The sequence below is a fragment of the Nuphar pumila genome, chromosome 1, assembly GCF_984573655.1.
Source record: "Nuphar pumila chromosome 1, dmNupPumi1.hap1.1, whole genome shotgun sequence".
In the NCBI taxonomy this organism is placed as follows: Eukaryota; Viridiplantae; Streptophyta; class Magnoliopsida; order Nymphaeales; family Nymphaeaceae; genus Nuphar; species Nuphar pumila.
In genome coordinates this window covers 181,421,759-181,446,248 of record NC_143249.1, presented here as the reverse complement: position 1 = coordinate 181,446,248, position 24,490 = coordinate 181,421,759, and the positions used below count along the sequence as shown (strand labels likewise).

General features: G+C 38.5%; 1 protein-coding gene across 2 annotated transcripts; it reads left to right on the top strand.

Annotated features, from left to right (window-relative positions):
- The first annotated feature begins 1,646 nt into the window (after positions 1–1,646).
- SDHAF2 (succinate dehydrogenase assembly factor) lies at positions 1,647–21,007 on the top strand. 2 transcript variants are annotated; one of them, XM_090001356.1, is made up of 6 exons: positions 1,647–1,763; positions 2,386–2,616; positions 2,738–2,815; positions 3,120–3,246; positions 20,150–20,218; positions 20,322–21,007. In XM_090001356.1, exons 2-6 carry the CDS (start codon positions 2,504–2,506, stop codon positions 20,463–20,465), a joined length of 531 nt encoding a protein of 176 aa, XP_089857482.1. In that variant the 5' UTR covers positions 1,647–1,763; positions 2,386–2,503; the 3' UTR covers positions 20,466–21,007. The 2 variants fall into 2 exon arrangements, with proteins under 2 accessions (XP_089857482.1, XP_089857475.1); XM_090001349.1 differs by having other exon boundaries at positions 1,686–1,763; positions 2,323–2,616.
- Positions 21,008–24,490: the final 3,483 nt, after the last annotated feature.

Sequence of the window (24,490 nt, the reverse complement as noted above, 5' to 3'; positions counted from 1 at the left end):
TAATTAGGCATCTTATTTGTCCATCAAATCTTGTAAAAAAGATTTGTCAATCATTCTAAACTTTTCTCTCCCAAGCATTTTCAAGCCTCGATAGGTATACCATCTGGGCCAACTGCTCTTCTTGATTTCATTTTCTTCAAAGTCTCTGCAATTTCTTTTTTTTTCAATCTTGTGCATGAAGTCACGATTTATCTCATGAAAAGGAATAGAGAAATCTCCAAGATCTTGAGTATGACTTTCATTAAATAGCTTATCAAAATAATATTTCCATCTCTTCTTAATCTCTTCATTTTTGACTAAAACCCTTTGCGTTTCATCTTTGATACATCTAACCATACTCAAATCCCTCGATTTCCTATCTCTCATCTTTGCAAACCTATAAGTATCCTTCTCGCCTTCTTTGGTATCCAACTTGTCATAAACCTCCTTATATACCTTTGCCCTCGCGTTTCAAACTACTTTTTTAGCTTCCTTCATTGCTATCATATACTTCTCCAAATTCTCATTATCACGACTCTTACTTAGATTTCCATAACACTCTCTTTTAACCTTAGTATCTAATTTGACATCCTCGTTCCACTATGATGTATCCTTACCTAGTGGTGCACCGCCTTTAGATTTACCCAATACCTCCTTAGCCACCTTTCTCATGCCACCAGCTATCTTATTCCACATTGATTCTGAATCCTCCTTGAGACACCAATCAGCTTCCTTAACTACCAGCTCTACAAGCATTCATTGTTTAGCTCTTTTCAGTGCCTACCACTTAATTCTAGGATCTATCCTATGTCTATCCATTTTGCGACATTGTCTAATTCTAAGATCTAAAATTCAGACTCTATGTTGTGTAGCTACACTTTCTCCCGGTATAACCTTACAGTCGATGCAACAACCCCTATCTCTCTTTCTAAGTAGGAAAAAATCTATCTGACTCGTATTAACCCCACTTTTAAATGTTACTAGGCGAGACTCCCTCTTCCTAAACCAAGTGTTTGCTAAGATCATATCATAGGACAAACCAAAATCTAAAATCCTTTCTTCACTTTCATTTCTTTCTCATATACCATAGCCTCTATGGATACTCTCAAATCCATCACCTACTAATGCCTACATGTCCATTAAGGTCACCGCCGATGAAAAGCTTTTCTCCATAAGATATCCCTTGTACTACTCCATCTAAATCTTCCCAAAATTGATGCTTAATGGAATCATCTAAACCTACTTGAGGTGCATAAACACTAATAATATTAATAATATTTGTACCTAATACTAATTTAATAAGTAAAATCCTATCACCCTTTCTACGGACCTCAACTACATTATCTATAAACTCACGACTCATAACAATCCCTACTCCATTCCTATTCCTATTTATTCCTGTATACCAAATCTTATTCCTGTATAACGACCTACTTGAGGTGCTTGCTTCGATACAGTAAAAAAATATTATTTTTGTAATTACAATTAATTTTTTTTCTATTTACATGGAGAAACCACCCCCAAGATCAAGATGAGACCAAGAAGAGGAGGTTTACCAACCCCTTGAGAAATCCAAAAACGATCCAACCTTTTGTGTAAAACCCGATTAAAAAAAATCGGGTCAGATCCGGACACCCCCTCGTGTCTATAAAATGAAACATGGTGGGAGTTTCCTCTCTCTCTCTCTCTCTCTCTCTCTCTCTCTCTCTCTCTTTCTCTTCTGCTCGTCGGAGACTCCCTGACCACCCACCGCCACCGGCGATCTCCTGTCCGGCATCCCCCAGGTGACCCCCAAACCTCCCTACCTCCTTTTCTTCTAAGGGAGGGGCCGAGCCCCCTCCCTGCACCCTTGTAGGCAAGGGAGGGTCCGAGCCCTCCCTTTGTGCGTTAGCGGGGAAGGGGCCGAGCCCTCCCTGCGCTCCTTGCGGCCAAGGGAGGGGTCGAACCCCCTCCCTGCATCACTTTTAGCAGGGGAGGGGCCCAGCCTCCTCCCTGCTCCCTTTATTTGAAAGGGGAGGGGCTCGACCTTCCCTGCTCCCTCTAGTTGCAGGGGAGGGGTCGAGCCCCCTGTTTTTTTGGCAGGGGCAAAGCCTCCTGCCTCCCTCATCTCTGGCGTCAGGCAGGACGGTCACCCCTTGACTGTTCGCGTATTCGTCAGGCAGGACGGCTCGAATGGAAGACGGACCTCTTTTTCGGATACCAAAATATGTAAAGGTGATGGTTCAGCCACGTGTGCTGATACCAAAATGTGTAAAGGTCGTGGTTCAGTCCATTGCGTGCCTAAAGGTATTTTAGGCATTAAAAAGAAAGTGACCGTGACTAGTGGTCTACCTAAAATGACAGGTCTGCCTGGGGCTGCTACGTTCGAGTAGCTTGTTTTTTGCGTCAATCATTGTTTTTGAACAGGGAGGTCGGTCATCTGTCCGTCCACTCGCGATTATCGCGACTCCACCGCGCACACAGAGAGACACAGACTGTAAGAGTCTAAAAGGAGAAGCGTGGGCGGAAACACCCTAAGACAGCCATGGCTACCCTGAGAAGAAGCCTCCTTCGTCTTCACCAAGCCCTAAATTTCTCCGTCAGATCGACCGATCCTTCACTCGCCCTCTCCCAGAGGTTCCCCCTCGGTCTTCGCACGTGAGTTATCGGACACTCTCTCTCAGATTTAATTTTCTATTCTTTTTGCAGGTTCTCTTAGATTTAATCCCCCCTTCCTTTTGCAGGTTCTCTTAGATTTAATTCCCCCTTCCTTTTGCAGGTTGAGTTTCTCGACTGAATCAGGATCGGTCGATCATGATATCTCTGGCGACGAACAGCGACGACGCTTACATAATAGGTTTTCTTCCCTCTTTTTTTTCTTCCCTTTTTTTAATAAATGGTTCATTTCTTAGATACATGGTTTCTCGATTTACTTTCTATCGATTTAGCGTTCATGAAAGCTCTCGTTTTCTCCTTTGAATGATAATTTTTTGTCAACAATTTTTTAATTTTGTTTCCTTTTATTTCTCTGTATTTTTCGTTGGAAATCAGCCTTCAATTGCTTGAATATCATTTTTTTAATTTTGTTTTGATCATTGCTTGGATTTTTTTTCTTGTGTTTTTGTTAATGAATTAACGATTTGATTTCATTATGGGCACAGATTGTTGTATCGAAGCAAGCAACGGGGGTTTCTTGAGCTCGACTTGGTTTTGGGGAAATGGGTGGAGGAGAACATCCGATCGATGGATGATTCGCAAATTAAAGCTCTAGTCGATGTTCTTGATCTGGTACGATCAATTTTGCATCCGTATATTGATCTTAGTTGAGCAAATGATTGAACTAACCATCTTATTGAACTTTTTTATTAGCTACTTACGCTCTCTAGTCGATGTTCTTGATTTGGTATGATCAATTTTGCATCCGTATATTTGAACTCAGTTAAGCAAATGATTGAACCAACCATCTTTCTTGACCTTATTTATTAGCTAGTTACTCATGGATGCATAATTTTTCTTGAATGATATGTGATGTTCGTATAGATACATATATAAGTAGCTGCTGTGTGCATCTCATTGAAAATAAAAGAACCATTGTTCCATATATTCAGCCCACTGCACTTTTGCGATAGCCAAGTACCTTCCGACACCAGAAATGTGAACCGGTCTTGTTGGTGTCAAAATGGTGTTGAGAAAGGGACTGTCTGGTGTTTGAAATATTAAGAGAAAATTCTCCAGAATGTTAAGTTATCTCGGGGAAGTGGCGTTATATTAAATTCGGAGACTGAACATTTCATGTGCTTTGCATGCCAATGGTTTTTTTCTGAAAAAACATCGTGTTAATTATATTGAAAATTTTCATTTCTTGTTGGTATAATCTAAATTTGAGGATCATTTCACCAAACAATAGATTTCTCAAGGTTGGTGCTCCAATATATACATACCATTGGAACTTCATTTCTCAATCCTTGCTTCTATACCCAAATAATTTTTCCACTCGGGTGGTCTTGGTGACTGCCTTCTTATCTTCTCTCTTTTAAAGAGGTTTTCTACCATTGTGCCTGAACGTTCGTGTAACGAACCCAACTCATACCTCTTAAAAATGTGGATTTTTTTTAAATCAATTGCGGAAACATTCTCAAACACTCGGGGCCTTTACAGTTTCACTCCCAATTTGGTAATCAAACACACAACAAGAGATCTTACATTTATCATCTCAAACCATAGCAAACTCATTTTTTTTCAATGATGAACAAAAGCGTGTTTAAACAATAGTTGCAAGAAACATATCGAAGTTATTTAAATGACATAAAAATAATTAAGGAAAAACTGAGCCACGCTATCCCTTCGTGAACTGTCCAGCAAAAGTGTGACCCTCGTAGCTCTACTAGAAGTTAGTTGCTTTACTGATCTCCTGCGGTTGCGAAAAACCATAGAAGTAGGGTGTCAGAACCGAAATTCTGAGCACATGTACCTCTAATGAAACAAGTGAGCTAAAGAACACAGATAAGATTTCACGCAATAATTTAGGAGAATGCAATTATGACAATTACACAATTCAATTTAAGCATTCATGCAGTAGGGAACAATTACTAAGCATGAGAGAATATTAATAAATAACAAGGATCACAATTTAAGTAATCATGACATTTAACATACTTTAGGGAATAAGTTATGCATTCACCAACATTTAACATAAATGTTGAGGGAATAAGTAAATATGCATGATCTAATGCATAGCAGGAAAATGCATTATTTATGTGAAATGCATGAATACTTTATTATTTTTTTTTAAAGTTTTTTTTTCACATACATGCCATATTAAATGCATACAATTTAAGTTCCACTTTTTAATTATCGTCGCCCGCAAATACACCAAGCGGGTAAAAATTTTTGAGGTCAAGTAGGGTTCTGTGATCGTTGCAATTTTTTTTCTTTTTCCTCTTCTTTTCTGCCTTTTTTCCTTTTTGAAAAGGAAAAAGAAAGAAAGAAGAGAGAGAAAGAAGGAGACTCTTTTGCAAGGTCCCACTTGACCTTTATTTAAAAAATATATTTGAAAATTTAACTTACCTCCGTTTTGAAAAGTTTGCGAAAAAATGGAAAGACGTGATTCGCTCGTTGGTACGATGTTCAACCGTTCCTGCCGCCTTTACCAGGGGTAATTGAACAAAGGATCGAATAAATGCCTTTTGCTTTGCCTAAATTTGTCTAAATGGTTATTCTGAAACCCTAGATGCACATTGAATCATGCTTGTGCTATGAAAATGCAAAGATGTATGGTTTTGAGAAATGCTTTAGAAATTCTGGATTTTTTCAAGTGACCTTGAAATAAGTTTGAAAATATCCTTGAAGAAGTGGTTTAAAAATTGAACTTGATTTGAAAAACTGAAATTTGAATCTAAACTTGGAATTTGAAGTGAATTTGAGACCTTGAAAATAAATTTTGAAGTTTGGAAGTTGAATTCATAACTGAAGTCAAAGGTTGAAATAGAATTGAGACTTCGAGAGTTTCTGAAATTAAAATTTGAATTAAAAGGGAGGAAATTTGGAAAAGAGTGAAGTTTGAAAAATAAAGGTTGGATTTGGAATTTTGAGATTGATAAATCAGATTTTGAAATTGAAATAGAACCTTGAAATTGAGATTTAGAATTGAAGCCTAAGTGAAATATGGCTTTGAATTTTGTATTTTAGGAGTTGGAATTCAAAAATGGAATTTTGAAATGGAAATTGAATAGAAATTCAAGCTGAAACTTTGAATTGATTTTGTAATTGAATTTTGACCTTGAACTTGGAATTTGAAATTGAATATAGACTTTGAAATTAAAATTTGAAATTGGATTTTGAAATTGAGAATAGGATTTGAATTCAAACTTGAAATTTGAAATCAGAAGGGAATTTGAAAATTGTATTGAATTTCAAAGTAAATCTCAAAATTTGATTTGGATTCTCAAAAATGAATTTCAAAACTTTGATTTAAAACTCAGGATTTGAAATATAATTCAAAATTTTGAAATGAAAATAAAGAATTTTGAATGAAATTTGGAATTTAAAATGTGAAATTTAGAGATGAGAATTGAAAATTAGAATTTTAAAAAAAGACTTTAAAACTGAATGGAATTGAAAATAAAGTAGAATTTTGCGCCTGTTTAGTTATACACTGCTGGTCCCAAGCCCGGATAAAGGAGGAGGGTTGCGGTAGGCCTGTGCCAGCCATCATAAAAACTTAGCCATACCCTATGAATATGAACCAATATGAGAATTTCGTTTGGGCGTTCCCTACTGAGCGACGCGCTGTACTCTATAGGCTCGGAGGCAGTGATAAATGGGCAAGGGTTGCTAGGTCGTCGCCCGGAAGCGACGCGTCACACCAGCGCCCGGGTGTAGTGTCAAATAGGCAACAGTTCCCTCACTTTGTTGGACGGGTGGGGGTAAATAAGTTAGTCCAAGACCATAAAATTAGGTTATCCACTTGGAACATAGGGTCTTTAACTGGTAAGTTGGTAGAGTTAGTAGATGTTATGTGTAGGAGAAAGATTGATATTTTATGTCTACAAGAGACCAAATGGGTAGGTGAGAAAGCAAAAGTGATAGAACCTTGGGGATATAAGATTTGGTATACAGGAATAAATAGGAATAAAAATGGAGTAGGGATTGTTGAGTCGTGAGTTTATAGATAAGGTAGTTGAGGTCCGTAGGAAGGGTGATAGGATTTTACTTATTAAATTAGTATTAGGTACGGATATTATTAATATTATTAGTGTTTATGCACCTCAAGTAGGTTTAGATGATTCTATTAAGCATCAATTTTGGAAAGATTTAGATGGAATAGTATAAGGTATATCTTATGGAGAAAAGTTTTTCATCAGTGGTGACCTTAATGGACATGTAGGCATTAGTAGGGATGGATTTGAGAGTATCCATGGAGGCTATGGTATAGGAGAAAGAAACGAAAATAGAGAAAGGATTTTAGATTTTGGTTTGTCCTATGATATGATCTTAGCAAACACTTGGTTTAGGAAGAGGGAGTCTCACCTTGTAATATTTAAAAGTGGGGTTAATACGAGTCAGATAGATTTTTTCCTACTTAGAAAGAGAGATAGGGGTTGTTGCATCGATTATAAGGTTATACCAGGAGAAAGTGTAGTTACACAACATAGAGTCTTAATTTTAGATCTTAGAATTAGACAATGCCGCAAAAGGGATAGACATACGATAGATCCTAGAATTAAGTGGTGGGCACTGAAAGGAGCTAAACAAGGAATGTTTGTAGAGCAAGTAGTTAAGGAAGTTGATTGGTGTCTCGAGGAGGATTCAGAATCAATGTGGAATAAGATAGCTGGTTGCATGAGAAAGGTGGCTAAGGAGGTATTGGGTGAGTCTAAAGGTGGTGCACCGATAGGTAAGGATACATCGTGGTGGAACGAGGATGTCAAATTAGCTATTAAGGTTAAAAGAGTGTTATAAAAATCTAAGTAAGAGTCATGATAATGAGAATTTGGAGAAGTATATGATAGCAAAGAAGGAAGCTAAAAAAGTAGTTCGAAACGCGAGGGATAAGGTATATAAGGAGGTTTATGACAAATTGGATACCAAAGAGTGCGAGAAGGATATTTATAGGCTTGCAAAGATGAAAGATAGGAAATCAAGGGATCTTGGTATGGTTAGATGTATCAAAGATGAAACACAAAGGGTTTTAGTCAAAGACGAGGAGATTAAGGAGAGATGGAAAGATTATTTTGATAAGCTATTTAATGAAAGTCATGCTCAGGATCTTTGAGACTTCTTTATTCCTTTTCATGAGATGAATCGTGACTTCATGCACAAGATTCAAATAAAATAAATTGTAGAGGCTTTGAAGAAAATGAAATCAAGAAGGGCGGTTGGCCCAGATGGTATACCTATCGAGGCTTGGAAATGTTTGGGAGAGAAAGGTTTAGAATGGTTGACAAATCTTTTTAATAAGATTTGGCGGATAAATAAGATGCCTAATGAGTGGAGGAAGAGCACTTTGGTGCCTCAATATAAGAATAAGGGTGATATACAAGATTGCACAAACTATCGTGGTATAAAACTCATGAGTCATACTATGCAACTTTGAGAGAGAGTAATTGAGTCTAGGTTGAGGAAGGTTGTCATGATATCGGAGAATCAATTTGGTTTTATGCCTGAAAGATCAACTATGGAAGTTATACATCTTCTTAGACAACTTATTGAGAGAAATAGAAAGAGGAACAAAGATTTGCATATGGTTTTTATTGATTTGGAGAAGGCATACGATAAAGTACCTAGGGACGTTCTCTGGTGGACAATGACGAAGAATGGTGTTTCTATCAAGTACATTAGTATAATTAAAGATATGTATAGAGTAGTAGTAACCAATGTCTGCACTTGTTGAGGGGTGACAACCAATTTTCCTATAACGGTTGGGTTACATCAAGGATCTGCTTTAAGCCCTTTCCTATTTGCTATAGTGATGGATGAGCTTACAAGATCAATTCAAAAAAATGTGCCGTGGTGTATGTTGTTTGCTGATGATATTTTTTTGATTGATGAGTCTAGAGCTGGAGTTAATGCTAAGTTAGAATTATGGAGACAAACATTGGAAGCAAGAGGTTTTAAGTTGAGTAAAAGTAAGACAGAATACATGGAATGTCGGTTTAGTAAGCAACGAAGTAGTGATGGGAGTGTAGTGAAGCTTGTTGAGCAAGAAATACCGGTGGATTATTGTTTCAAATATTTGGGATCTATCATTCAAAAGTATGGAGAAATTGATGGAGATGTAAATCATATGATAAAGGTTGGGTGGATGAAATGGAAAAGTGCAACTTGAGTGTTGTGCAAGCGTAGAATGCCATTGCGGTTAAAAGGAAAGTTTTATAGGACGACTATTAGGCTCGCTTTACTATATGGTACTGAATGTTGGGCTGCCAAGAGATATCATATTCAAAAAATGAGTGTAGCTGAGATGCGTATGCTGAGATGGATGTGTGGAAATACCATAAATGATAAGATTCAGAACGAGGAGATACATAAGAAGGTAGGCGTTGCACCCATTGAAAATAAGATAAAAGAGAATCGTTTACGGTGGTTTGGACATATTCGACGAAGGCCTAATGATGCTCCAGTTAGAAGAATGGAGAAATAGGAAAATATATTAGTTAAAAGAGGTCGGGGTAGGCCTAAAAAGACATGGATGGAGGTGATAGGAAAAGATATGAATGCTTTGAACCTCACCGAGGACATGACATTGGATAAAAATGATTGGAGGAGAAGGATTCATGTGGAAGACCCAAAATGATTTTTTTTTTGTTCATATCGCCGACCCCAATTGTTTTGGGATGAAGGCGTAGTTGTTGTTGTTGGAATTGAAAATAAAAGATGAATTTGAATTTGTAAATGAAAGTTGAAAATGATTTTGAATTTAGAAATAAGAACTACATTTGAAAATTTATATCAAAAATCACTTAGAATCTTGAAGATGGTTTGAAATAATTTGAAAAAGAATGTAATTCTATCCTAAATGATGAATGCTTTGAAATTTATTTAAAGATTGAAATTTAAAAGCATATTTTATTCTTTAATAGAATTGAAATAAGATTAAAATTATAATACATTCATGACTATGGTCGCAAATATATTACAATACAATCTATATTTAAGATCTAAAGAATAAAATAAATTTTTGTGTCTCTATAGGATTTAAAATGAAATTAACTTTTAATATATCCATGACTATGACCACAAATATATTTCAAGTTAATTCATATCTTAAATTCTAATAGAAGAAGAAAAAATATTTCAGAAAAATATGATGAAAATCAAATGTTTTTCTATAAAAGATAAAAATTCTAAGTATTGTTCACATTTTGATTATAGTCATAAATGTGAATCATTTACTTAGAATTATTTAACTCATATTAGAAAAGTGCACGTGCCATTCGTGTTTCACCATTGTGAATTTTCGAAATGAAAATTAAAATAAAATGAGATGTCACAAGCAGTTATGAGAACTATATGCACATCCATTTTATTCTAAGCTGAAAAGATAAAAATTCTCATTAATATCCAATTATTACAACCTTGAATTGAAATTGAGATATGAAAACTCCCTAATCTAGGAAGGAAATGTGATCTTTCATGCTTTCCCTGCAAAAACGGGTTAGCTTAAGGCAAAATAGAAGAAAAAATGGAAAATACCTATGCTAAGAACTAACATGCATATGACTAAGTGTGATTGTTTATATTAATGAAAAGACGTATATATATATATATGCTAATGCTTAATGAAGGAAATGCATAGATTCATGACAGAATGAGAATACATACACATGAGCTAAGGTGGGCAAGGAGATGCATATGAAATGAATGCTTGCCATGACAGTGAAGGTGTATGTGCTGTGAAAGTGCAGAGGAGTGAGGGTGAAGGTGTTGTGATGAAGAAAAGCAGGCGTAGCAATGAAGTGAAGTTGGTGAAGTGGCATATGTGCTGTGCATATACGGATGAGAAGATGCTGAGTAGATGTTACGCAGCAGGGCTAATAAGTGGTGTGCAGTGATGTAGCAGTATAGGTTAAGAATAGTGATAATAACATGCTGTGAATGCTCAATACTGTGAATGTATATGTAAAGTGCAGGAATGCAAGTGATAAGTGCTAGTGGAGGTGCATCAGGTAATAGGCAGGTGCAGGTGATGGGCTGGTGTTGCCTGCAGTAGTGCTGGCGAGTCTTCAATCAGCCCCTCCAAGTGCTTTTTCAAACAGCACAACAGAGTGTAAGAAATGGGATGGCAGATCATGCGCTGGAAGTACAGCCTATGAAACAGACCACTGAATGTGAATGCCATTTTCAAAATCAGTTCTCTCATCATATTATGATGCATGATGTGCAGAGAATATATAATGCAGTGATGAACGCATTATGGCTACTGTGGTGCTACAGATTGATTTCCATTCTTTGATGAAGTGTACTAATGCTGTGTATATAAATCTGAGACTCAGATGGCAAGGGATGTGGGCTGCAGGAAATGTAGTAGTATAAGGTGCAGTGAAGGTAGTGAGATGGCAGTGAAAGTGGCTGTGCAAGTGTAGTAAGTGCGAGTGGAGGAGGTGCTGGTGTGCTGTGAAAAGTAACAAGCAACATATGTATGATGCAACCTACAGGTGATTGTGAAGAAAGTGAAAGTGCGGCGGTGGAGATGAAGATTGCAGGTGTTGTGCACAGTGCTGTGCACAGGGGACAGATGTTGCGCTGTGATAGTGGAGTGCAGAGCACAGGTGCAACTGGTGGATGTGAAAATGCAGACATGGTGCATGGTGTAATGTGCATCTGTAACAATGAGCTGAGTGGATATGCATATGGTGAATGGCATACAATCACAGCAAAACGATTCAACTCCTGCAAAGATGAATGCATGGATTTATAGTACAGGAACATTAGAATGAAGAGTTGGACTAGGTTTGTGTGATAATGCAAATACAGGGGAATTATGACCTGTGTTGAAGACATTGGCCACACAATCAGGTGGATGAAAGGGGTATGCAATACAGGTAGATATTCTGGATGAAGGAAGTGCTAACATGGTGCGCAGCATGTGCTGTGCTGGTGACAGACATACTAGTGCATAGGTGCTGAAATCGAAATGCTGGTACCAGCATGCTGTTATGAAGTGTAAGCAGAGCAGTGAACAGGTGTGCTATGAAGGTACAGAGAATCGCAGCAGTTGCCTGGTCCCCTGACATTTGTTTTGCAAATGCATAAAACTGACCCACTGAATTCTGTTGTCTTGCTTCTTGATCAAGCTGCTGCAATTGACATTGGCGTTGCCCTTGCAGCTACTTTGGAAATGTTATTGCTGCAATAGTTTCATATCACTGAACTCTGAAAGTGGTCTTGGCAGAGTTCATGATATGCCCAGTTGTTGATTCCCCATGAGCTGAGGTCGGCTACCAAGAAAATCAGAATTGACATGGAGCTCCTGCAGTTTTCACACTTTTAGAGATCGCGGTATGGCCAGATCCAGAAGCTTGCCATTCATGTGATTCAAGTCTAGAGATATTTCTCGATGTAGAGTAATGCCTATCAGGTGTTTCAAGTACAGGAACCTTGCCAATTGGATTCATTTTCAGAAACTCTAGGGTTTTATTTGAGACACCTATTTCAAGAAGATCTTGATTAATTCTAATTTCACTCCTGTATACCCAGCAGCAATCAGCACCTCCAAAGCATTTTTTTGTTTGTCTTGAACTCTAATAAGATCCTTGTCAATTTGCATTGATCACCAAAGTGGAGTTGAGCTTGTTTTTCCACTTCATCACCACTAACAGCAAGATTGTTGAATTCCACCATATTAAATCAAGTTCAATAGTTTGCATTGAAGTCACCTCATTAGATCTGCCCCTTAAAGTTCCACTGTATTTTTCAGATGAAAGGGATCCTGGGTTGTACCTGTATTACATTCTAAACCAGACAAGGTTTTGTCTGTAAGCTCTGACGATACAAATTTACATTCACTGGTCCCCTGGCATGGATAGGGGTGGCAATCGTGTCGGGTTGGCGGGTCGACCCGACGGGTTGGCGGGTCGACCCGACGGGTTGGCGGGTCAGCATACCTCAACCCGAACCCGACCCGTTTATTAAACGGGTCGGCTGTGGCAAACACAAACCCGACCCGTTTAATAAACGGGTAACCCGACACGACCCGCCAACCCATTTAATAAATGGGTTGGGTTGGGTAAACGGGTTCTCTGGTTGGCGGGTCTATGGGTTGGCGGGTCGGGTTGGAAGCCGGGTTGGCGGGTCGGGTTGTTGGGTTGACCCGACCGCCTAACCCGTTTATTAAACGGGTCAGGCGGGTTGGCATACCCCCAACCCGAACCCGACCCATTTAATAAACGGGTTAGGCGGGTCGACCCATTTATTAAACGAGTTGGCTTAAGCCCAACCCGAACCCGCCTAAGAGGCGGGTTGGCGGGTCGTGTCAGGTTTTGCCACCCCTAGACATGGAGGTGGTGTATTGATGAGATGCAGAAAACAGAAATGGATGTAGTGCAGCGAAACAGAAAAAAAATGCAACAGAAAAGGTAATACAAGGTGATGCCATAATATAAATGCAATGGATGCCAAATGTAAATGAGAATGAAAACATGAGTACGTGTGTATCTAAATGCAATGAAGACAACAAATGAACAGTTTAATGATCAAATAATACAGCAGTTGTTGTAATGATATTATCATTGAAGATGGAAAACAAGATCGCCCGATATGCCATAAGATTTTTTTTGAAGAAGGACATCATTACGTTAGAAGTCTTGAAGCATTGCCAGATGAATTCCTCACATCCCATGGTTGAGAACCTGCATATTCCGCAAGAGTAAGATGCAGTTCTTACTGGCTCGCATTATTACTTACCAATGCCTGTAGCATTCCTCTGCATCCTCGAAAGGGAATTTTAGAGATCACGATCAAGGTGGGAGTCAAATCACAGAGGTATTGAAATTTCCAAAATTTTAAAGGAATGGATTGAGTATCCAAGAGACATAAAAGACACCTATTAGAGCAGGTAGAGTGACTTGACTAAAACGATAATGGGGGGGTCTGAGGTTCAGATTGAGAGGAAGAAGGTTGAATACCATGCGCAAATTGCTGGTCTAGTATGAATGAACACCTGACAAAAAATCAAGGAAAGCCATAATTTTAGATTGACCAAGGTGGTTCATCAGACAAATTTCAATATGAACATCTGATAGAGCAACTCTGAACTGGGTTCCAGAGCAGCTGGGTTTGGAATGAGGAATTTATGTGAAATCTAGACATCACGATGATGATAAAATTGGATGTCATTGCAAAGATGTATAGATATGCATTATTGTGAATGTGAAGAAATGTATGTTGCAAAACAATATACAATGAAGCAGAATGTAACTAAAATAAATGAAATACAGTACACAATATGAACGACAGTCAGAAAGACAATCAAATGCAATCAAAATAGGGAATCAAATATAAATTGGGACTTAAAATGTAAATTAAACATCAGAATGAAAACAGAAAAATCAAAATGACTTGCGATACATAGGAGGATGGAACAGGTAAATATACAGGATGAAATGCATAAATTCAGTTGCAACTAATACATAATGAAATGAAGATACATAATGAGAATACAACAAATCAAAAGGATATAAACCAACAGGGAAAGGGATGTAACTCCGAAGAGGGTCGAATTTCTATTGCAAAATGCAAATCGGTACTGCTACAGGCAGGCTGATGTTGCATATGATGCTTCAATGGAGGAGCAGAGACCTATGCTATGAAAATTCAGAAAGAAAGGGGAAAACAGTGAAATAAAGTGGAGAGACAAAGAGGGAAAAAGATGATACTCACCATATATTAGTTAAAAAAGGGCCAGGGAAATGCTTGTTGTAGCTCTCTGCTGTAGTTTTAACCTCCTTCAGCCGATTGGGAAGAAAAACCAGAGGAAGAAGTGAGAAGGTAGAAAGGGAAGGAGAAAAGAGGGAGGAGAAGGGGGTATGTGAGAGAGAGGATTAGAGTGAGACTTGGTTGGGTGAGAATGGATGGAAGAGATTGACCCCCTGCGGCTATTCTTATAATAGAAGGCCGTTGGGGGTTTTTACAAAAGTGCTTCAATTTTCAAGAATTTTTAGAAAGAGGGCTCTTTTTACAAGACTTTTCAAAATACTGTAAAAGCTACTTTTTTCTGAAATCTTTTTTTAGATTTTTGAGAGAAAGCCTAAAATACGAGGAATTTAAGAGGGCTTTTTACAGGTGGGACCCAGATAAGGCTCACGAGAACAATAATTTTGAAATCTTTAAGGATTTTACAAAAAGGGGTTTTTTGAAATAACAAAATTTAATTTTAAAGAATGTGCTTCAAAAATGGATCTAGATCTGAGTTTTTTAGGAAAAAACTCGAGTTTGGATCTCAAATTGAGGAATAGAGAGGAGTGGATCCAAATGGATATCGGATGAAATGTCTGAGCCATTCAAAAAAATATTTTTGTATTTTTAGAGTTTGAATTGAAAATTGGATCATCGGCCTCAGAACTGGATATTTGATTTGGATTCGGGATTGAATCAAGCACCGAAGATAAAATTGGATTTCGGATCTCCAAATGAATCCAAGAAATGATTAGAATTTGATCAAAAGTGGACCCAATTATTCAGAAGATGAGGGCAAGGGGAAAAAAGGGAATTTTTGAATTTTTTGAAAAAATTGGGGTATTCACAGGTTCTCATGGTAACTTAGCACACAAGTTGTATTTTATTACTGGGTTTCAAACTTAGCCCTCGATCGAATCACCTTAAGAACATTAGACCTCCACATCTAATGTCGGGTTACCAGGGACTCTCCACGCCCACAAGTGTCACTTTTTTGGTATACCAAAACAACAACAGTTATGTCTACACATCACTCTCAGGTAAAGTGGTGGACTCTTCCTAAAACCGTGGCCAGGAGAAAAAACCTCAATATCGGGTTCAGGGGTAAAAGTAAAACACGCAGAGTTTTTGTATCCTCGTGGTCCTCCAAAACCGAATCTCTAAGATTCTCATTCTTTCGATGAGAGATCTCAGACTGTATATTACATTGTTCTTATTCATTATCTTTTTATTAAAAGTCAATTATTGAGTTTTGCAATTCAGCATGCAAAATCAAAGGCAAAAGCTCACATTTACCCTTGCGAGAACTTTCACGTGACTCTCGCCCATGAAAAAACATAGAACAGTGCAATACAAGGCAATAAATGTGATTTTTGTGATGCATTTAAAAAAGTAAATAAAGAAAGAACGTCTAGTGCTCGAGGCTCTTCAGGTATGCGATGATTCACTTGGATCATCAATGCACCATATGCAAAAATCATAACAATATGCAATGATATCAACATGTTTCCGAATGCACATTCATTCATACCAATTTAACAATGTGCATGAATTACCACAGTCATATGCATATGTTCACCATCCATGTGCAAGTGCTTTCATGTAATCACTTAACAGACATGCATTCATTCATGATTCATAATACATGTAAACATTTATACAGGATTGTACATGCTAAATACACATCAATTTCATATATCCACGTGCACTAGAACAACTTTCACAATAGCATAATGTTTAGGCATGTCACAAAAGTTCAAGCATGTGAAATCTTCCACTTTTAGCATGTAATACATCCACATAGTAAATCTGAGAATCATCATGCTTATTACTTTCAAATTCCAGATTCAACAAACACAAGGTGTTAAATATACACATTTTCTTTTGAAGTAGGCCTAACGCTTTGTCGACCCCGTCGGCCAGAGGTTCAGGCCCCACTATGCCATGTACATGCCTTCATTTATTAAGTAAGCATGAGACACACTCCCACATAAGCACATTGTAACATTCCACCTTTGAAGTTGTGTATACATGTGATAGCCAATTTGCATTCAAAACAAAAGCAAGCATGGTGAGCCAAGTAGGCATGTGAAAAGTTTCAATGTCAGCATGCATAAAGATAAACCCCAACAAAATCTGGAAACTAGGTCACGTAACTGAACACACTTTTATTATATGTGCACTTGCTCTTGGAGCTACTTGCAATAACATATTGCTACAAGACATCTTATTTGGTCCATCCTTAGCATGTAATCAAAATTAAAATACCTACCCTTAAAGCAAACTAAAAGTTAACCTACCTATAACTTAAGAATTCCAGGTTTAAGCCAATATTGAGTCTAAAAAAAAACCGCTTTTAAACCCCTCTTGTATATATATATATATATATATATATATATATATATATATATATATATATATATATATATATATATATATATATATATATATATATATATATATATATTGCTTTGGAAGGCACCCGCTTGCCCAACCGAGCCTACTTGGTTGGGCCCAAAAAGGGTCAACAGGCCTGGTAGGGAGGCCTGTCAGCACTCGTATGGTGTTATCCCTGTCTGGCCAGAGAAAAAATAAAAAAAAGATTAAACAAGAATATTATTTTTATAGCCCCCCCACTCGGCTGGGCCCAGCAGACTTGGCAGGCCTGGCAAGCCAAGCCTGTCAGCCTGCTGGCCAGCTGGGCCGAGCTCGGTTGGTCTGCTGTCCAGACCGTTGGCCCAATCAATTTTTTTTTCAAAAGGACCACATGCCCAGCCAATCAGTTGGGCCTGGCATAGTCTGTCAACACTTACCAAGGGCTGATAGACCTGCCCCCCTTGCCCAGCCAACTGGCTGGGCCTGACCTGCTAGGTTTTACCCAGAGTTACCAGTCAAGGAAGCTGGAGTGGGAAGCGATACGGGAAGCGGGAGCGGGAAGCGAGGCAATTTCAAAAATTTAGGAAGCGGGGAAGCATGGGACCACTTAGAAGAAAATTATGAACAGTCTCAGAAGTGACCTAGGAAGCAAGGGAGAAGCAAAAAAAATAAAAAAAATGGGGAAGCGTGGGGGAAGCGCGCTTCCCATAAATGGGAAGTGTGTTTCCCATAAAAGGGGGACGCGCTTCCCATAAAAGGGAAGCACACTTCCCAAAAAAGGGGGACGCTTCCTCACGCGTTTCGAAAGCGCTGCGTTTCGTGCTTCCGAAGCGCGCTTCCCCTTTTGCTTAGGCGCTTCCTATAACTCTGGTTTTACCCAACCGAACCCCACCCGACTAGGCTGCCATCCAGGCCAACACGACCGCAATATAAACCCTATGTTTCTTAGGTGCGAAAACACTTTTGTAGCTTCCAAGAATGCATACATGTGCTTGCCACTTCCAACTGCATGTGAAAAATTTTCATGCAGGAAAAACTTCATATCACGAGTATGCATCTAAAACACTTATTTAAAGGCTAAAAATACATGCGTATGCAGCAACAACTTGTACAGTAACGATGGATGCATACATATGGAATATTTTATCACATGTTTTTCATGAATCTAACAGTCCATCACATGGACCATCTTAAGGGAATCGATATCCATTGAAAATGGTTTCTAAAGGAACACGTACAGTAAATAAAAATTCTGGTTTAGCTTGTTCACAAATTTGTTTGTTGGAAAGAGGAATAAAGCAAAAAAACAAAAACGAATCTATGGGAGAGGATTCATAATCCCTCTTTCATCTATTTTAGAGTGATCATGTAGATGTACTCTTTTACTGGTTTTAGATCATGGTATAACATGAGAATCAAATCGTTATTCGATTTCTCACTTATAACAAAAGAGAAGACTCGTACCCTTGCGTGGATTGAGAAAAAGAACAAAATTGATAGTGGAAAATCGTTGGATGATAGAAGAAGATGGCCTTCTTCTTCTTCTTCTTCCTCTCTATCTCTCTCTTCCTCTTTCTTTCTCTTTTCCTTCTTTTTTTTTTATAATGAGTGGGAGGGGGGGTGACGTTCCCCCTAGAAAGGGCCGGAGAGAGTTTCCAAAACATTGGAGTTTTCAATTTTTTTTTTAAACTCTTTAAAGTTGACTTCTTTTTAAAACTTGCAATCCTTTCAAAACTCTCTCTTAGCATCTCTTAGGTAAGAATAGAGACTCTTTTAGAGAGTCTCATTCAGCCCAAAAATAAAAATTTGGAATTGATATTATTAATTAATTAAAAATATCTAAAAACTTTCAAAAATAACCAAATTATCTCAAAAGGATCTCTAACCTTATTTAACCCTAAAATAGAGCTTTATATTGAATTTAAAGCTGGAAAAAATGTTGGGCTTGGATTTGGATCCGAATCCAAACCCATACCCATACCCAAAACAAAAATTGGAACAAGACCTGGATCAAATCCAGATTTAAGTAGGACCTAAATAGAACTCAAATCCATCAAAATAGGCCTTGGATCCAATCCGATCCAACTCTGGATCCAACTCGACAAACTGCTCTCTTTTTTGAAAAATTGCGATTTTCGGGCCAACCGGGACTCGAATTCAAAAAAGTAAAACACCGTTGCACTCACAATTTTGAGACACATCCAACGATATATTACACGCATATAAAATTCTGAATTTCGCCTGAAAATAACCCAAATTTTGCTTGAATTTAAAAGTCAAAAATAAAACTCTTTATCTCTCTTTGATTGGCTCGTTATGACCTTGTCGATGGGACCTGGGCTAAGCCCAAACTCAAAGACTTTAGTATAAAAATTGAGCCTCAAACGATTTTTCTCCCAGACTTAACCAAATTCTCGTAAAATGACTGAGTACGAAAATACGCGATATTACAGTTCTTACTCCTTTCTTGGGTTTAAGCTTTCCATGCACCTTATAGCACACAACTTGACTGTCCACCAGCCTTGACACCGTTAAGATAATGATATGATTATGACCTTGGTTTTGAATTTAGTAGTTCGGTTATTTAGATTTTTTATTCTCCTTCCTTTACCTTCAACCTATCTAATCAAGCTCTATCATTACTTAACTTAAACCCAACTGTTTGAACTCAAACATGTTTGTTTAAGCTCAACTTGAACTTGACATGAGCTTAAGCATGGTTCAAAGTACACATTGGCATGTGGGAAAAATCATGTCTTGTACTCATCTCGTGCATGTCCTAATCTTAATCTATGTAAGTCAATAAGCATCTGGTCTGTGCATTCCAGCACGGATAAATACCAAGCGACATTAAGAATTTGTGCACAATGTGAACAAAGATTAGGGATGTTTGATTCGGATTTTGTTCATATGCAAGTGCAGCCTATCTAACACATACAGCCAGATGGAGGTTCCAGTTAGGAAAATATCTAAGGATTATGATTCATAAGTACAGATGGAGTATCCATGTGACCTAGGATATAATCAAATCCAGTATATTCAGATATAACAGAATCCACTGTGGGTTTGTACTTCGACTTGGTTGGGGAGATATCTTATTGATTTGAAATTTGAATCCACTTTACCTCCTGGCCTTTATAAAAATTACATGTATAATGGCTTCCAAATTCAACTAAAAAGATCTCAAACTGTTAGATGTTTAATTAAAAATTGTGCAGCTGACATCGTTTACTAGATTAAATTTTGATTTCTTTCATGGATTTCTGGCCCAAGAAGCATTTATATTGGCATATTCCGGGAAGAAATTTAAGATCTCTCTCTTGTTTCTTCATGTATTATAATAGTAAGCATTGTGCATCTCATTCATATACAGATATTCGGCATGGTGTGTTCAGACTCATGCTTGGCTTACTTCTTGCAGGAAAACCCAGACTTGTGGAAGTGGCTAACTGAACAAGAGCAGCCACCAGAGGCGATTAAAGCTAACCCAGTTAGTATAGATACCATGAAGTATTACTTTTAGGTTTTAAGTTAAAATTATTGGTTTCAATGGCCGAAATTTTAATTGCTTCTGTGCATTTGCATTTGTACAGGTGTTTTCTGCTGTTCAAAGCAATGTTTTGAACAATCTCAACGCTCATGCTTCACCTAGTACTCGTGCGGCACCTGGGCAGCCATGGGTTAGAGGATGGGATGATAAGAGGGGTCAGGAAGGCCCACATTATGGTAACCAGTAAAATTTATATGCATTACAATTTGAACTGTATTGCTAGTAATTCTTGCTACCTGGACATCAAGTACATTGTTGGAAAATTATATGAATAGAAAGCTACATAGGTACACAAATATACAATCTTACAAAACAATTGGCTTGCACCGATGGCATGCATGTGAAAGCAGAATAGGTCAGTCGTGAAGTTTCAGGAATTCAGTTCATCCAGTTTTTATTTGCATTGGGTCCTTCTCATGTGATGAGAGCATGCTAACTGGGAGGTGTAACTTTCATGTAATTGCACAGTTGCTAGTTCAGGTCCAAGAGTATATCCAGCCTTGTGAACATGCATCTATCATGGTGCATGAAATAACGATGGTGTGCTTTCTAGACTGGCTGATAATTCAGACCACGCTTAGAAATTGACGGTGGACAGTGGTCGATTTGTTATATGATCTTGTTATGTTATTTTGAAGCCTTTATTCTGTTATAGAGTTTTAAGTTTTTCCCGTGGAGAGCTTGACTTGATGCTTTAATTTACAGAAGCTTCAGATTAAGTCTTTATTACTTTGTGGGGTTAAATTATGATGATTGATTATTGCTTTCGAATTAGACTCATGCATACGCAGCACACACACGTATTATTTTTACAGATGACTAGATGTGATAAAGAGTAAGAGAACAGGTAGCAGAAGATGAAAAGTTTATGAAACCATCCTTGAAGTACTATTTTTTTTCTTGTTTTCTAACTTCCAAAAGGGAAAAAGTCATCTGGTTTTCAGGAGATATCCAAAAGCTAGCCTTCTACTCACAATATGAAAATTGCAGGATTCAAATGAATGCATATTTTCAAGGAACAAAAGAAATCCCATTTCCATGTTCAAAATGACTATAGGAGTCTCTTTTGACCCGTGCAAGTGCAAATTTATATGGGTCTTGAATTACGGTTACACAGGGCACAACACTGACCAAAAACGGAACATATGTAAATGGTGTCTATTAGGTTTTAGTTTTGGTTTTGGGCAATTATGCACATGACTTAAGTATACTTGGCTTCAGGGCGTATTTGGTTTCGGAGTTGATGTCAGATATGGGAAGGTCAAGCATGGCGATTTATTCTAGACGTAACTTTAAGCCAACTTTGATCTTATCCTAAAGAGCTGCGTGGGTTGATGTTGATGTCTTGGTCTGATTGCAATTTGGATTTGAGATATGGGAAGGTCTTGATCTGATTGAAATGTGAAAATCTTATGCATTTGTATTTGGAAGGGTTGATGTTGAAGTGCTGCCAAAACATTGACATTGGCGTGTCCAAGAGTTCCTTTTCTTTGAAATGGTGGAATTCTAACGCTTGATTAAAGATGAATTCAGTTCGGTCTGTGCCGTGGAGTAGCTGTTTTCCGCCATTTTCTGCCGGGCAGAATCAGTACAGGCAATGGCCGGACTAGAGAAAGTTTTGGTGGGAGGGTGATGGAAAAGGGTGGTGAGGGGTTGGGAATAGCTCACCCCAATAAACCTGGTTGAAATATGAGGGGTGGACTGTTTTCCCAAATCAGGTTTTTTAAAACTTGATTTTCAACCAGGTTTTGGCTGTCATCCAAAGAGTACCTTTGTCCGTTACACGTGTAAGCTAAGTGAGCCACACTATAACCCACAACCTAAACCTGCAAATCTCTCTCTCTCTCTCTCTCTCATGGCTGTCAGTAACAGAAGAGGAGCTGTACTCTCCCTCGGTCTCCTCTTCACATCACAAGAAAAAACACGAGTCAACCGCAACTCCATGGCCTCTGACTGCCCAAACGGCAGGAATCTCATCAAGTTAGAGGCACCTTGCATGTGGTTCATCTTAAAAATGAACACCACCCAATAAAACAATGAACAAGCTCATTGTGAGCCGTTCATCTTAAACCATTCACATCGGGATCCTCAGACCCAACTGGTCAAGGGTGCAAACTATTTGGGGCAAGAGTATTTAGAGAGGTTTATGTGCAATGTGTGGAAAAAGGTTGATTTCATTTGGTATTATGAAGATGTCACCAAGAGGCCTGTTCATTGGGTTTCCTACACAGGTGATGACCATCTTCTTTGCCTTTGTTTTTCTGTTCTTTTAGGAAGCATTTGGTTCTGCGGGACAGTGTTCGTGGGATGCCTTCACCCCCACGCAAATGCGGCACTCATTGGTGTAGCCTAAGGGTTCGTTTGAATGAGCGTTCTGCTGGACTCTGTCCCCGTCGTGGATGCACGGATGCACTGTTCCGTACATCCCGGTGGACAGATTTTTTAATACCGACTCCCTAGAACGATGTGGAAGGGGATGGGGAAATGGTATTAAAAAATAAATAAATAAATAAAACGGTCCCAGGGGATAGTGTGTCCTAGAAAAGAACATGTCTTGTCTGCGCTGGGCAGTGTGATCTGCTCTGGTTTCATACCGACTCCCTGGAATGACGTGGAAGGGGATGAGGAAATGGTATTAATAAATAAATAAATAAATAAATAAAACGGTCCCACGGGACAGTGTGACCTAGAAAAGAACATGTCTCATCTGCGGTGCACAGTGTGATCGGTTCAAGCTTGGACAAGCAGTCAAACGCCCCCTGAGGGTAGAACTTTTGTGGTGTATCCTAAGGTTTAAGGAAACGGCTTGTTCTGACAGCAGCAAACACAAACGGCCATGATGCCTAAAAAGGGGAAAAGGTGAAAGTTCTCTTTTGGATTTCATCTGGAGAAGAAAAAACTGGGCGCGACGATGACCTTTTATTACAAAATTTCAAACGACCTCACAAGGAGGAAAACAAGTTTCCATCATTTACAAAACAGAGGAACTAAACAGGCCCTTGAAACCACACTTCTGTTCCAAATTTCTTCATAAAAACATCAGCAACTACTACATTTTCTCCTCCTCCTTGTCAAAACAGTAAACAGGCGCCTGCCACTTTGCATCTTCCAGCATAGCCCCCCACTTCGAATGTCATCACATGACCAGCGATTCCTCACAAGATCACACCACCACCATTACACAGACAAAGACAATATCATCAACAAAGGGCCATTTGATTCACGGATAGGTGAGATCAAGGACACCTTGTCCTGTCCATGGACAACACAAGATGCACAGACGGCACACACATTTTTTCCCCAAAGGTCTTCACACTGTCCTGTCCTCCCTGTTCCAAGGGGGGAGGGTGGAATAGCGTGGGAAAGTAAAATCTCTTTAGGAGGCGTTTGATGCAGTGTCCTAACCATCCATGTGTGCCGTGTTTGCGTGGGGGTGAAGGCATCCCACGAACACTATGTCCCGCAGAACCAAATGCTTCCTTTAGGCTACACCAATGAGTTTGTTAAGCCTAAATTTTCGTTCTTATTGATAGAGAGAAGCCTGCATCAGGATTTATTATATACGAGGGTTCCAGCCGTAAATCTTTTTTTCTATATTCATTGATATTGAATCAATCCAAAGAATTTATAACATTGGTTTAACTCAATGTTGCTAAAATCGTTTTCTTAAAGAAACTAAGAATCAAATCGAACTATTTGCGAGTCGACAACTTCTTACCATCAGATGACACGTGTCATTAAACAATAAAAAAATATTTAAAAATTAAACAATTTTTTACCCCCCCCCCCCCACACACCCTTAAAAATTAATAAAATCGGTTGTGAACCAGTCCCTGTTGAATCATTAGTGGACCAATTCTCTCCGAATCAGCCTGTTCAGGCCGATTTTAACATTGGTTCAACCTTTGGAAGGCCATGAGTTCTGTTTAATTTTCGTTTGAAAAAAAAAAGGTCGTTATTAGACCCAAGATACAAGGTTCAGTATAGTAGGTATAGTGGGGATTGGTTCATTTCTATGGTCTCAGGTTTTCCAATCCATATAGGCAAAACTGGAATTGATTGGCGAGTCGTTGATGCCATCAACACCAATTAAGAACTTCACAAGATATTCACGAGAGAGAGAGAGAGAGAGAGAGAGATAGCAGCTATGAATTTTGTTAATGACGCCTGAGAAATGGCCACAACTTAAAGGGCTTCACTCGTCCCGCAGAG

Bases quoted from the DNA above. Each gene is read 5' to 3' on its own strand.
- SDHAF2 (XM_090001356.1), top strand. From the start codon at position 2,504: ATGGCTACCCTGAGAAGAAGCCTCCTTCGTCTTCACCAAGCCCTAAAT. The intron at 2,816-3,119 runs GTTTTCTTCCCT...TTATGGGCACAG, and splicing joins CGACGACGCTTACATAATAG to ATTGTTGTATCGAAGCAAGC. The intron at 3,247-20,149 runs GTACGATCAATT...TACTTCTTGCAG, and splicing joins TAGTCGATGTTCTTGATCTG to GAAAACCCAGACTTGTGGAA.